At 33.2% G+C, this 16,419-nt stretch overlaps 1 protein-coding gene across 1 annotated transcript; it reads left to right on the forward strand.

The window, feature by feature from the left end:
- The first annotated feature begins 3,865 nt into the window (after positions 1–3,865).
- Positions 3,866–11,892, forward strand: LOC111629332 (patched domain-containing protein 3-like). The gene is made up of 3 exons (XM_023373222.1): positions 3,866–4,742; positions 8,737–9,057; positions 10,532–11,892. Exons 1-3 carry the CDS (start codon positions 3,866–3,868, stop codon positions 11,890–11,892), a joined length of 2,559 nt encoding a protein of 852 aa, XP_023228990.1.
- Positions 11,893–16,419: the final 4,527 nt, after the last annotated feature.

A 16,419-nucleotide genomic window follows, 5' to 3' on the forward strand; every position in this document is an offset into this window, starting at 1 on the left:
AGTAAAAGTTGCCACCCTGTCCTATAACGGAAGTCGTCGCTAATTCTTCGACCGATACTGTTAACCATGTGCCTCCGAAACAGATATACGATCGACTCTGACCCGGAACATTATCGGGAACTCTTCTAACGCGACAACCTTCTCGTTTATTCAACTTTCCTAAGAGACAGACCGAATCCTCTCCTTCATCAGTCTACAAATGGATCCTTCAAACTACAGGTCCGAGAGAATCTCACGTGAACTCTCTCTCTCACGATCATTTAAGTTATATAGATCAGCTAATTATATATCGAAGTTTATATCACGTATTCTTTTTATTTGAAATAAAACGGTTATTAGTTGTTAACCTGGCATCCGACTGGTTCATTTCAGGCGCCCGTCTCTCGGGCTGCATGCACGCAACTTGCTGTCTGTCAAATCTGCTCCATCCCGAATCCTATTTGTTTCTAAAATGCTATACAAATTTCATCAAGTTATCCTTACTTAATATTTCATCAATGATTTTTAATGTAGTTTTCTAACAGAAGACCAAGTTTAACAATTTTCGTATGTAATTAATTAAATTTGATTTATTTTTAGTTTCAGTTTCAATTTCGGCACAAAACCCAGACTTTTATTTTATTATTTTTAGTTTTAATTAACTGGTCTCCTGGTATTAATAAATATTAATATTATAATACATAATATTATGCTAATAAACTTTTGTCATTAAGGGTGGATTTCCTCACCCTTATTATGGCGCAAATCGGGCCAGTCTATTTCAAACGCCTTTGTTAACAGATAAAACGCCCTGACATTACAGGTGATTAATTTCGGGAGCTGCGCATTGGATTTACGCTGAGCCTAAAAAATCGCAATGAGCTGTACCTGTATATTTAGTGAGTTTTCCTGAAATAAAAGTGAGAGCGTATTAACTAAATCTATGTCTATGTTATAAGTGATGGACGAGAAAGTGTCTGTAGTGTCATTAGTGGTAGTTGTTGTGTGTGCGCTATTATTAGGCTTATTGCTAGATTTTCCTGACAGGTTACGCGACGTACAGTACATTAATGTTAAATGTTTCTGTCTGTTGTTGTACCAGTATTTGATCAGCAACCTGTTGTTTGTGGGATAAGGTTGTGTATAATTGTTCTTTTTTGATCGACAACCCTTTGTTCGGCGACAGTGAGATGAGGATATTGTTATATGAATCTATGGTGTAGTTGTTGTCTATACGCTGTCATGTTTGTTTCGAATCTTCTGATGATGTAGTAAGTACAGACGATAAACTCGTTCATTTCTAATGTCAATTTCATCCGTTGGCATGGTTTTCTAGCCTTTTTGGTCTGTGGATGTATTGCCGCAGAAACATCAAAGCTAGATTGGTTCCTCACATCTGTTGAGGACATTGCAATAGCCATGCTTGGGCCGGTACTGCTTTCATCACCGGTAATCAATGGAGACTGTGGTCTATTTTTCGAACGTGAGTTTCTGCCTAACCCACGAACGTGGACCTTGTTAACCCGGGCGACGTCCGAGCCGGTATCAAACTTAAATCTGGTTACTACCACGATAAATATCTTCACAGAATCTGAATCATTCCCTATTATTTGGGGTCCTCCCCTGTATAGTTCTCTGTCAATATTTGGTAATATAGGTTAGTCAAACCAATAGCGATCTTTTGATTGTTATGTTCCCGAAACAGCAATAGTGACACAATCAGAAGATGTGTCATCTCTGGACAAGGAAGCAAATCCTTGGGGAAATGGAATCCCTTCCTGTTAGTGGTCGAAAATTAAAATTTTAGCAAAATTAATTAAGTAAATTAAGTAAAGCTTTTTTTATTTAGACCGGGTTTTTACATATACATGAAAATAGGAAACAGAATGTAAAATTGATGCGGTCGAAACATTTTGCCATCATCAGTGGAGAATCTCCTCCTAACAGCTATTCTCTTGACTGATTGGTTAAAATAATATTATATTTAAAAAGAAAATAGTAAGTAATTACTGTATTTACTCGCATATAAGACGAAGTTTTTATCCATTTTTCACTGCTTCAAATTCCTAGGTCGTCCTATACGTGCGAACGAAGGATTTTTTTCGTTTCTGTATAATTTTTATAAACTATGTATTCGCATATTTTGCCGGATTCTCACCTTCTGGCGTTTAAAAACAAAAGTATTTTATCTGGATCGTTTGAATCGTTTTTGTGTATTGTCAGGAATAAAGATGAATAGAAATAGAAAAAGCGAAGCTTTTGAATTCAATTTCAAAATTATTCGGGAGCCCGACATAAGTTTGAATTTATTCCCACGTGAAAACAGATGATTATTTAGAAATTTGAAGAAAATCATAAGTGTAATCGACGAAGAGTGAATTCGACTGTTAACAATTGACAAAAAAGGTCCCCGATTGTCCAGCTTGACGCGAACAAATTGTTTTCAATTTTGCAAGATTTTTTCTTGAAGTTTAAAACGCTAGTAATTTTTGCGGGACAAATTTACGTACATTTGATATTTTATTTGTTATTAAACGATATAAAATTAGAATTGTATTAATAAATCTAATTTTTTATTATTTTGATCTTTAAAGTCACACCTCGTCCTCTAAACGAGATCGTCTTATACTCGAGTAAATATGGTAAATAAATACTTTTAATTAATGGCAATATGAAAAGAATAAACATTCATTATATTTTAAAAATAGACGACGAATGTTTAATAATAGGTTGTATATCACGCGAAATTTATACTTTTTCGGCATTTAGGCCTATATGATATAGAGAGTGTATCAGTCAAAAAATTTCCCACAAAACTTAACATTTCTGCACTTAAGGAATCTTGAAGTATAGAAAAATGAAAACAGACAAGATTATTTTTTTCTGAATATATTCATATTTGTTTATGGGAAACGGTATTTTCACCCGTTTTGAAGCTTAATTACTGCTGTGTTTTTTGTCGAAAACTTTTGGAACTTTCCAGGGAGTTTCAGAATTTGGGGATTTTTTTTTTACATTTTTCAAGAAAATCGGATAATTGAATCGGACGATACGGTCCCACCCTCTTTATATCTGTACAACCAATCTCAAGACTGACGAGTAATGGTAGTAATTATTACGGATAAAACAAATAATGTCGAAAAAGTCTAGCAACAACGTTTTCGGCTTTATTCATTCCTAAAATCAAATTTCAATCAACTAATATATAAAAAATTTAACGTTAAAAATAAAAATACAGTAGAGCCTCGATTATCCGACTCAATTGGGGCTGGGGTCGGTCGGATAATTGAAAAGTCGGATAACCGAAAAGTATGAGGAAATCGATTATTAGTGTAGTATATTATTATATCCCATGTAATTAGTATATTAGTATATTGCTATTAACCTACTTCGCGTTGAATTTTCATCGATGTTAAGCCTAACAAAAATTTTAAAAAATAATAATCGTCGCTATTGTATCGTTAAAAATTAGAAAATTAAGCCTCGTTTAAATACTGGCTCCCTTTCATGGTCGAATTAGTGTTGCCAGCTAAAACACGTAAAAATAATATTAAAGTAGCCAAGACATAGACAAATATTGTAGCACCACATCACTAGCGGACATTTGAAATTTGCCGACTAGGACGGTCGGTTATCCGAGGTGTCGGTTAATCGGGGGTCGGATAATCGAGGCTCTACTGTAATACATTACAATCTTGAATGTGTATAATTAACAACTGTCATATAGGACATCATATAATAATAAATAATTTAATTTTACTCTACATTTTTACAGATATCGAAAATGTTTATTGGAATTGCGTACCGCTTTCTATCCAAAAAATTTCGTAAACACGGGATAAATGTATCAAGACACACGTCATGGTACATAATCGTGCCTATTTTCATGACATTGTTATCAGCCACAGGATTTCAAAAGTTCTTTCAAGATCTGGACGAAGATTGTATAGTCCCAGCCGGAGGAATTATCGACAAGTACAAGTCGCGTTTGATGCAATTATTTCCCATAGATCTGGCGTCAAACTTCGACCCCGCAAGATTGTTGCACTCCATTCATTACGGAACCGTTATTATCGAAGCGAAGGACGGAGGCTCGATTCTACGAGACTTCGTCTTTCGGCAAATTCTAACTTTGGATCGAGAAATTCAAAATTTCTTTGTTGATGAAGACGACGGATGGAACTACAAAGACATTTGTGCTAAAAATAATGGAAAGTGCTACGAAAATAAAATTCTTCGTATAGACAATAAACTGATAGCATTGAAAAACGGAAAATTTCGATTGAAATATCCAATTGGCAATACGAGCAGAAATTACGACGTTTTAACTTTGGGCGGTGTGGAACTGAACGAAGAGGGATGCCTAATATCTGCTAAGGCTGTTAAATTGTTCTATTTTCTAGACGATTCGAATAAATGGGCGGAAGAAAAAGCAATAATGTGGGAAAATCGATTCGTAGATTTCTTGAATAAAGTGAACTTTTCTCATGTGAAAATAAGTAAAGACGTGTCGCTTTCTAGAGATGAATCTAAAAAGCAATTATTTAACTCTATTCTAAAATATATTCCAGGTTCTGTTTTCTTGATGCTTACGTTTACCGTTGTCAGCTGTTTATGGCCAGACTTTCTTCGAAGTAAACCGTGGACCGGAATCGTGTCTTCGATAGCCACTGGAATGAGTTTAATATCGGGGTTCGGCTTATTACAGTATGCGGGTCTTGGAGTGTCTCCTGTAACAAATATAATTCCATTCCTTGTTTTAGGTAAGTGATATTCAAAGTAATCATAATAAATAACAGTTCGTTTGTCCGTAAGAGTAGTTGATAATACAAATATGAAAATCATTTCTTACATATAATCTTTAATTAAAACATACAACACAAATAATTTTGAATTTCATAATGACAATGCCAATAAATTCTTTAAAATAAAAATAATGAAATATTCTGAATCAAAACGTTAATTAATATAAAGTTTGATTGGTAATCAGTAATCATTTTCCAAAATCCAGTATGCAAAGTGCAATTGCACAAAGGAGGACATAACACTTTTGCAACTCCACGAAGGAATGCGCATAGCCACACGCATATGGCAGGACTGCTATATGTGACCAGTGTTGCCGTTCCTAGTACATTTGTACTTTTCTGGTACATTTTGCTCTTTCCAGTAAATTGAAAGTACATTTAGATTTTTAGTACATTTTCAGTACATTATAATATTTCAAGTACCATTTACGGTACAATTTAATATTTCACCGCCCTAACAAAAAATGAGAAAAAATTAGTTTAATAAAGTCTCGCTAGTGTCACTGCTTGCTAATTTAAATTATCCAATCACAACATACAAATGGTGTGTGTCCGTTGACGTCAGCAACATAGATAGTTGCACATAACGCCTTAGTTGCACGTGTAAACGGTCTTGACTCAGTGGTTTTCTTTCACACGTTCAGTTGTCTGCACATTCTCGTCAGGACCTTGACAAAATTTTTAATGCCACGTGGTCCAAACAATTCAACTCCGTCAAACAAAAATAATGGACAGGTAAGGAAATCAATGATTTTAAACTTTTGTCATCAATAATATCAAAATATTCGTTAAGTCAGAAACAAATTATTACAGAAAATAGTTTTGAAATTGTACGAGTATAAATAATATAAATACTTTTATATTATTTTCTACCACTATAATTTAATTCTTAAATTATGAACTTCAATTTTAGTAATCGTAGTAAAAGAAATAAGGGTTAATGTTACGTATGGTTCCAAAATGGCCGCGCTTCCGACTGTTCCAAGGTCTATATAAGAAGATCAGGACACGCGTGATCTACTTCTTGAGCTGCCATTTTGGGGTTTTTTGAGTTGCATGTTTTAAGCAAACTTGTACGAGCAGTCAGTTTTATATGACATTAATTAAACTAAAATTGCATAAATCCTGTAATTTCCAGTCAAAAATATAATAATAATTTCGGATGATTATGCAACCCCAATTTTATGTAACGTTTTCATCAAATAGTTTAAAAGAAACAAGCATCCTTATCTTTTGCTGTCATGATTGAAATTAATTAAATAGGTACTAAAACTGATGCAATTACGTATATACCACTTCGTAAAGTGATGCAATAACATCACAATAATTTAAAGTATAATAAAAAATAAAATAATATAACAAATTTATAATTATTTTTTTAAAGCACGATTGGTTATAAAATTAACTTTATAAGGTAAAATTCAATAGTATTATTAATAAATGTTGTCAATGTAATGCTCATTTTATAATAAGTAATAGATGTGTAGATATATTTTTAATTTTAAAAAGCTTTAAAAAAATTCCAAAAATAAGATTTAAAATTAAATTATTTCACAATAAACTATATAAACTATATATATAGGCTATATATATATAGGCACGTAAACAAAGTATTCATAGAACTAGTACATTTTGAAGGAAAATAGTACATCTTTTGAAGGCGCTTCAGTACGTTTTGAAATTTTATTGCGGCAACACTGCGGAGATATGCAAACAGTTAAAAGAACAAAGATATGCAACAGACATCCGTTTAATCAGTAACGAACATGGCTCCCACTGCCAGGCATACTATCAACCAAACGATTAACGAATTGTTACCGTGAAGTATCCCTTGCGAAGCCGAGTTCACTGCGGCGCACATATCGTCACGGTAGAGGCGGTGGTCCCCATCCCTCATACCAAAGACGTGCGCGTCACGTCGGACGAGGGTTGGTTGGGAAAGATGTTGGTTGGGATGTTGGTTGGGAAAGAGATCCAGACAGGGACGGATGCGAAATTGCTTCGGCCGGTCAGAGTTCGTCTTGAGAAGTGTGGTTGGGAATAGTCTTGCTGGAACACCGTGTCGTGTCGTGTGCGGTATGCACCAGTGGCCGAACCGTAGGCTCCACAATTTGTGTGACGTACCTTTTATACTTAAATCACACAAATTGCGACGTATTTAAGTATAAAATTAGCATTCCACAAACACGACAGCCCAAGAAATCCTTTAAATAACAGAAAACATGTAATGTTACAAACCAAATCACTGTTTCTAGCTCAATTTTAAACTACTATGAAAATTTCTGGCCTCTTCAAACCTCCTTCTCTTTTCCTAGTAGCTTTGGACTATACAGAAGTAGCTGTGTCAAGCTTCTACGGCCATTAAATTAACCAAGCTCCAAACTTATCCTGGCACATTACACTTTAAATCTATTAGGTTACAAGTACAGACTTCACAAAACATGTAAAATTTTATGAGCCCATGCGTGGAACTAGTAAAACAATATGAGCCCTCTCAGGGACTTCAAACACATATCATTAATATTTTCTGGCCTCTTAGTGCTCTACGAACGTAAAGAGGGTTTCGTTTTGTTGATGAAACTGATTGGAAGAAAATTACTATGGAACTACTCTTAGTAACAAAAAATTTCGACTTTTCAGTGCTGTCGTAACAGAAAGACTCTACAATCCACAATCCCAAATTTTATTACATCAAAACTATATAGCAATAAAAATGTATACGATATCCAGCTTGTATAAAATTCTTCCCAGATACGTCACATTCGTCTATATTCCGCACATTCAATAGTTTTTTCCTTTTGTATTTCATGCCGACTTTTCCCTTGCTTTTTATCTCATGTCCAATTTCAATAATCTTAATTTTCCATTTTGAGGAATTTGTTCTCCTGCCAATCCTAACAACAACGAATTATTTCAATCGTCAGTTAGTCCACTTACACGCACGCACACACACACACATATATATGTATACATACATACATATATATATATACAGTCGACCACCCTATAATTACGGTCCCTATAATTACGATTCCTATAAAACTACGAAAAAATTGTGACCGGTATCCGTAAAAAACAGTAAAAATTCCCTATAATTACCTCAAACGTCATCGAGCAGCCGAACTACTTTCCTGCCGTCCGTAGCGCCACGCTACGGAGAGATTTCTATCGTCTGGACAGTATTATATAAATTATATATAAATTAGGTACTGTACATATAATTATATATAAATTATATATAAATTAGGTACTGTATATATAATTATATATTAACTTATTGTAACTTTGTTATAATTAAATATATAATTTCCGCCGTCTAGCGTGGCGCCACGCTACGGAGATTTTTACGCTAACTATCGTCTGTCAGTATGTAAATTAGGTACCGTAAGTCTAATACAGTACTGTAATTTTATACATTTCTTGTGAAAGAAACATTTCTTATTCAACGGCGATTAAAATTATTTATATTAATGATGTCTCCGAAGTTCAAGGAACTATTCGCAGAAAAATAAGTTATTAGAAATCGGCCGCTGTATGCTGAGCTGTTGCGCGACGAAAACAATGTTGAGCAATGACGATGTCGAATGGAGACACTCGGTAAGTAATCCTACACTTTTTTGTTTATAGCGTAGTTTATACGGATTATTCCAAAAAAAATATACGTATTTTGGAAATGTTGAGTCGGATTAGTCTAGAATCGATTAATTTTATGGAAGAAAACCTTTCAAACAGCCGTAGTCCGTAAACTTGACACGTGTCGGGCTGTGATTGAAAGGATTCGTAAGAAATCGGATTCCTAAAGAATGGAACGTATCTCTATCTTATAGGGCGGTCGACTTGTATAGGGCTTATTTAACACGAAGATGATATTGAAGTTTTCCTTTATGTTCATGTTATACAGTTATGTTATATTACTTGAATATAACTCTAACTAAACATTCGTTCCCTTTAGGTATTGGTATGGACGATACATTTGTTATGTTATCAGCGTGGATGAAAACCGATCCAAAGAAATCTGTGGAAGAAAGAATGACCGAAACATTCACCGAGTCGGGTGTTTCTATCACAATCACTTCTCTGACTAATGTTGCATCGTTTCTAGTAGGAATATTCATTGCCACTATACCTGTATATAAGGAACTTTGCGTGTTCATGACAACGTGTTTGCTCTTCGACTACATTTATCAAATTACGTTCGTTGCAGCGACTTTAGTTCTATGTGGAAGAGCGGAAGAACAACACTTGCATTCGTTGGTATTTACGAAGCTTCCACGTAAAGTAATTTTCAAGATATTAACAATATTTCGGTTAAATTTATGCAAACCATAGCGTAAGATTTATAAGTAATCAAGTAATATAATAATATTACTACAGTAAGTTTTAGTAATACAATATAGTGATTACCAGCTAGATTATAGAATCGGTTTATCCTTGGATGCACGTCACTTCGCAATTACAAATACATAACCGGTATCGAGAACGCCATACATCAGAAACTAAATCCAGTAAAATTTTAAAATAAAACTACTCGATATTAATCCTTATAACATAAAATACATATTTACAGTACTGGTACATGATACGATTAAAATAACAATGTTTATTTATATTTCTAACGAATACATTTAAAATAGTAATAACGATAATAAATTCGGCCCACAATGGGATCGCTGGAAGGTGTGGAACGGGGTTCAACAAATCCAGGCAAAAATTTTTTCAACCCATCTGAGTTCGATTCTGAATTTCCCAGAGCCTTTCCTCCGTAAAATATTTTGGATTACGGAGCTCCGATTATTGAATTTCTACTGTTCTGTATTAATAATTTAAACATTTTTTAAAGTGTCTAGTACAGTAAACTAAATTCACACAATACCAAATATATTCCTTCCGTTTGAACAAGTTTTAGTAATTTTTTTTTGTTTTGAATTTTTAAATTATCAAAGAAAATATCAGAGATGCGTTAATTTTTATGGTAAAACCATGTTTGCATACGCAATTGCATACGTAAAAAACATTTTATTTGCAGATTTCGTCTAAATAAATCAAAGTTGCACCAGTGATCGAGTGGATAAAACCATTCGACACTAGTAGTGGGTAGTGAATTCCAGTTCGATCAGCTGGTGGACTCGCGAAGTATTTTGAATTTTTTCGCTTGTATAATGCTGTATGCCAGAATCCATAGACAGTTGCGTCCTAGGAAGTACAGTACAGTCATAGCCCGGACTTACGCGATAGGTGGGACCGAGCGATAACCGCGTAAGTCGAATTCGCGTAAGTCGGGGTATGACTGTACTCTGTTGTCAAATCGCCCGCGTGTTCTTCCCGAACCATATCTCATTTCCTGTCTCTGTAATAAAATATTTCCTACAATATTCTTTTAGAATGAAAAACTCGTAATTCTAAAATTTCAACATTTCCAGAAAACAAAAAACAACAACAACAACAACAAAATAACAAAAGGGTAGAGATTTTTCAATTTAGACAATTAAAACTTTTTACCTTAACTAAATAACGATTTTAGAACTTCAGCTTAACTTTTTCGACGTGTGAACTGCCTATGACGTCAATTCTTCGTTCCGGGAAGGTCTAGTCAATTCCCCGCCCATTGAGAAAATAGTTTGCGATCATACTGTTTATTATTTATATTGTTTATTTTCTTTACAACTTCACATTGAAAATTTAGTACATTAAATCGATTGATGTTATAATAGTTTTATACTTACGTTTTTAATTTTTTTAAATTTCAGAGAATAAAAACTTTTGTCAAAAAATCTTCTGTTTTGTGCGTTCAGATGTGCCGAATGAAAAAGATCATAAAAACGTTATTGCTTTTACTGAATTTATAAAGAATTTCAACAGGATATTTAGGAACAAGATGACGGCAGTCTTTATCTTATTAATATATTTTACTTATTTGGGACTTTCAATTTGGGGATTAACAAAATATTCGTACGATCAAGAATTAGATATGAATTTAATTCGAGGTACTTATCGATATAATTATTACAGAACAAATGAAAAGTATTACAATCAATATAAGTACAGGTTACAATTGTTCATCACACAGGAACTCGATTATTCAAATCGCACAATACAACAAAATATTGAAAATATGCTACAGACTCTCGAATCGGATCCTCTGATCGCTGCATCTTTGACCGAATCCTGGCTAAAAAGTTATTTAAAATTTTTTGACGACAACAGAATTAACTTGTTCCTTACCGGATATGACATTACAAATTCGAAAGATTTCGTTTTCGTTCTGCATAAATTATTCTTACGCATTCCAGAAGCGAAAAGATTCAGACAAGACATCGTTTTCGATGATTCCTTCACCAAAATCATGTCTACTCGTTTCTTCCTTCAAACGAACGTTACGAGTAACGGAAGCCATTTCTACAAGCAATTTAAACACCTTCAAGAAACGTTGAATTTTTTTCCATTTACAACTGTCGTGTATCATCCATTGTTTTACTTTTTCGACGTTATCGACGCCATACCTACGACAGCAATTCAGACTTTAGGCATTGTGTCGATAACCGTTTCTATTATATCTGCCATGTTGTTACCAAATGTCATTTGCATCGTCTGTGTGTTATTCAGCGTAATCTCGGTAGGAGCGGGTGTTTTGGGTTTTATGTTCATTTTTAATCTGGGACTTAATCTGACTTCCTTGGCTATTTTAATTGTTGTTATCGGATATTCTGTCGATTACGCGGCTCACGTTTCCTGCGCGTACATATCTGCGAAAAAAAGTAGTCCCGACAAACGTTTGGAAAATGCAATAAGCTTGACAGCAATTCCTATCGTACAAGGAAGCGTGACTACGATTCTTGCCATTATAACAGCATTAAACGTTTCGGAGAAAGAAATATTGATAACGATAAATGTTGTCATTTTAGCTTGTGTAATCGCTGGAATTCATGGACTTACATTTGTTCCAATAATTATTTCTATCATTGATAGAATTTTTCAAAAATGTCGTTTTTTCAAATCGAAGTGCAAAAGTTCAAATTCTTTCGGTCCAAATGTACCATTGCCTCTCGGTGCCCGCAGGTTGGAAACAGTTTACAGTCTTAATGTTGCAGAACGAGACACAGATCTGTAAGAATGAGTGTAATTAATAACAATTAAGTTAATACTAGTGTTTTATGATTGAGAAATATTTTAGTTTAAATAGTTAACTTCATTTTTAATATTACCTTTAGTCCATAGTATTTTTATCATTGTAATTTAAGATGTTTTATAAAAAACTATTGACATACGAAATGGAATTGTTTTTAAGGCTCTAGAATTTTCAACAACAATTGCGAAAACTGAAACGGAAATGAAGATTTTGAAAGATTCGTTTACTGTTTTCACTTCCTGAAATTTTTTAATATTTTACAGGAATTACAGTCACGGAGAGATTATTGTATAGTGGGATTACAAAATTGTAATGTTCGTTTTGAGATCCTAGAATTTCTTCGTTAACAGACATTATTATCTCGATGAATAGTTCAATTTTGAAAAATAGAGATGTGATGTGAGATGTAGAATACATAACACAATACCATTTTTATAAATAAATAGCATTACGCTTTTAATATTTCGTTACTTTGAACAAATGCTCTGTTTCAGCACTTTTTTCGATGCTCGATGATAAGTTTTTTTACGTATCAGTTAAATAATGGTTTATTTTCTGTATACATACATAACTGTTACAAGAAAACATTTAAAAGTTCCTTTCTACTTTCCTCAATGTTATATATAACAGAGAGAAAGTACGGCAATGGGAATAAAATAAGTCTTCAAGATTTTTACATTTTAGACTCGGGGCACCTTCGAACGTCGATAAATGCAAAACCTTCAGGGATTCATGAATGTTAGTGTATGGGATTTTGTTCGACCTCGTTGAAGCTTAATAACTCCAGCGTGTTTTGCGTTTGCTTCTTGAAAAATGTCAGGGTTTCCGTCTCAGAAAAAGAAAACTCTTTTGCTACTGTCTTAAGACGGATTATCATAAAATGTAAGTAAACGAAATGGAAGCGACGAAAATGTCTCGAGAAAGTCGATAAAACAGTTGATCTTGTCTTTTATAAGTGCCGAAAAGGAGATTAACGTCGAAGAAAGAATTAGACTTTTATTGAAATTATAAGTTTCTTCAAATAGTAAACTACAAACTCTTTTGGACCGTTTACATATAATGCAAGCCTGGATTGAGAATATAAGTACTGCTTTAGTACATTTTGAATCTAACCTCTCTGTCTTTTGAAACAGAGAAAAAATATATGTTAAAAAATGGCAAATTAAACACGGAAATAAGTGCAATTTGTAAGAATTTGCATGAAATGATAACGAGAATAGAAAATAAAGAAAGAAGAAAGAATATTTTAATCTCGGGTAGTTGGATAAAAATGATAATAATAATATGGAACTACTCTTTTACAAGATTGCAGGTTTACATAATACTGTAAATACTGTTTCCCTAATTTCTGGAATCTGATATAAAAGATGGTTATATTCTCTTTGGTGGAAACATGGCGTACATCTTCGATAGTTGAATCAATCTGGTTGTTGTTAAACTAAGCGATACCGTCTAGAGCGTTGCTAAACTCGTTTTCTTGAAGCGTTGCGCGGAGCGATCTTCGTAGTGGTCTCATTGCTTCCGCAGCGCTTGTTTAGTCTCACTGTAACAAGATGGCTGCCTCCACGGGAAAAATGTGCGAAGTTGATTTCTTATATAATGTGACAATAAAAGTGTCAGGTTTTGATCGCTTTGATTCGATATTCTGTCTTTACTAATTTTTCTTTTAAAATACTCATTAGTAAAATAAAATATTTGATATTTCAAATGTTTTACCGTCTACTTTATGCTACAGAAAGAAGCTGCATGCATTAAATTTAAATCGTTAGTTTTACCTCTCAAAGTCTTATTTCGCAGAAATGTATTACTTTTAAATAAATATTAAAATATTCTTCCGAATACAATAAAGTAATATCATTGTATTTTGACCGACTTAAAATCAGGAAAAGAGTTTTCGTTTACAAGACAATAAAACAATTAACGACTTATTGACATTAGTAGTAGCGGTAGTTAGTCAGTGTGTGCTACACAGACCATGTACTGTACCTGGACCTCAAAGATAACATCTTCCTCTCATATTTCACACAAAGCGATATTAATATGTATAAGTTGAGATAATTTACAGAAAAGTTTTGAAATTTAATATGTTTGTTTTTATTTTTTTTATTCAAATTATACTAAAATAAACTTAAAAAGCACTTTCGGCACTCCTCGAGTATTTTACGCCGTTAGAAAGGAGACAAAATATAGAAAAATCGTAGTTTTTATGCAATGTTGACAGTTTCACAGACGTAGAATAAAAAACGCGTTGGTGTTTATAATGCGCCCTCTTGAGACAGATGTATAACCTCATTAAAACCGGTACTCCGGTTTTTACCGCACAAAAATATATCATTTCATGGTTTCCCTCTATTATTAAAATCTGCGCATAAAATCAAGTTAGTTCCGTGTAGCGAGTAGTTTTCTATAAGTAATAAAGTATTCTTGAAATCCACGCCATAGTTATTATCAGGCAAAATACATCACATCATTAACTGAATATTAGTTAACTTGTCAGTATCTAATTGTAAAATTAATACAAATCGTGTCTGAAATATCAGTTTAACCTTAAATACCGTTCATAATCTAAGCCAGACAATTAAGACTCCACTGGGTCTTCCAGGACCCTCACGGCTATGAGATACCTGATGATAAATTTTATAATCATCACAGAATATTCGGCTTGTTATTAAATTCGGCGCCGCTGCTTCCGCCGCAATCACTGCTGAAAGTGTTTTAATAACGCACGCAGAGCAGCACTGCGATTTTAAAAAGGCGGGTTTCGATGCAGCTGTTAAAACCTTTTGCGAATTGTTTAACTCAAAACATTTTAAAAACTAGTTTTGCTAAGCCCCATTCATTTTCATTTTTAGTTGCACTTTATCCGGCATCCCTAGGTTGTATGCAGCATGCCAGTCAATATGAGAAAACAGAACAAAAATAAAAATATTTACATAATCTGCCTTGCCATATTCCACGCGGCTATAGAGGATGGCTGATCTACAAATGCCAATTGGTTATTGCTAATAAAAATCCATATACAGTCGATTCCGTTTAATTGAGCCAAAATGGATTAGTCCCAACGTGCCCTAATTAAACACCCATAACCTGCACGTAAACCTGAAGACATTGCTTAACATACGGCTAATATTCAATATGAAAATCTATACTCTGTGCAACTTATAATATTATGAAAAAAATTCTTATGAAATTATAGAATAGTAATATGAAAACTTTTTGACAATTAGGAAAAAACATAACATATATCAACACGAGTTTATAATAATAAGAAACGACACGGAAACTTTTTTACCATCTCAAATCTTAGTGAACTTGAAAAGTATAGGCCTATATTTCACCTTTTTGTATAAGTATTAGAAGTGCATTCATCACAATTATGAAATGCAAAGTTTAATTTAAAAATTCTTAGTTGTGTGTAATACGAACGATGACGCTTTTAATTTCGTATGATAATGAATAAATTATCTTCGTCAGATAGATCCTGCTTCACACATTTCGATAGTGAAATTAGAATTGCATAGCGTTTGTTTTCTGAAATATTTGATTAATAACTTACGGAATAAGTGATTCAAGACACGTATAATTCCATTAAACAACGTCGGTTTACATGACAGTATACCAGGATCTGAAACTGCCATCTCGATCTGAACCAATATACTATAGTTTCATCCAAAGATATTATTGAAGCGTAACAACTAAAATTTAAAAAGAAATATACAGTATATAATAAATATACTAAGTCTAATTACATTATTATAATTAACTTTTTACGTTATAATATAACGTAAAAAGTTAATTATAAATAATAAGTGAATGAATAATTAACGATTATAAACGAAACAAAACATTAAATACTAAAAGATTTGAAAAATGATGAAAATTTGACGATTGACATCATTCTTCATTAGGATATTTAGTAAATAGTTTTTATCACTTTTATAATATAAATACAGTATTTCTCGACAAATTTCAACGAAACGTCAAATAAACTGTTTTGTCTGCAACAAACCACGCAGAATAGAAAATTAAGAAGAGTACTGAAATAGGACATGAGACAAAAGGCTAGAAAGAAGTCGGCATGAAATATGGAAATAAAAATAAAATCAATACTGAATGTGCTGAATATTGATGAATATGGCGTACAATACCTGGAAAGAACTTTATACAAAGAAATGATTGTATATAATCTTGTTACGATATATTTTTTATTGTAAAGAAATTTGAAATTGTGGATCGTAGACCGCTTTCTGCTACGACAGCAGTAAGTGGTTTAGATTATGTTTTAATGCAATTTACTAGTTTCATATTGGATTTAAAATTAATCTAGTAACTGTGATTGGGTTTGTAACATTTCCATTCGTTATGTTTACTGTTATCTGAAAAAGTTTATTCGGTGTATTGTGTTTGTGGAATGCTCATTTTATACTTACCAATCAACGTGCAAAGCTTAAAAAGAGAGACTTGACACAGGAAAATGTGTTACTTCCTATTTTTTCTAGAGTGAGATTT

The sequence above is a fragment of the Centruroides sculpturatus genome, unplaced genomic scaffold, assembly GCF_000671375.1.
Source record: "Centruroides sculpturatus isolate CEXI.00-Female unplaced genomic scaffold, Cexi_2.0 scaffold395, whole genome shotgun sequence".
Classification (NCBI taxonomy): domain Eukaryota; kingdom Metazoa; phylum Arthropoda; class Arachnida; order Scorpiones; family Buthidae; genus Centruroides; species Centruroides sculpturatus.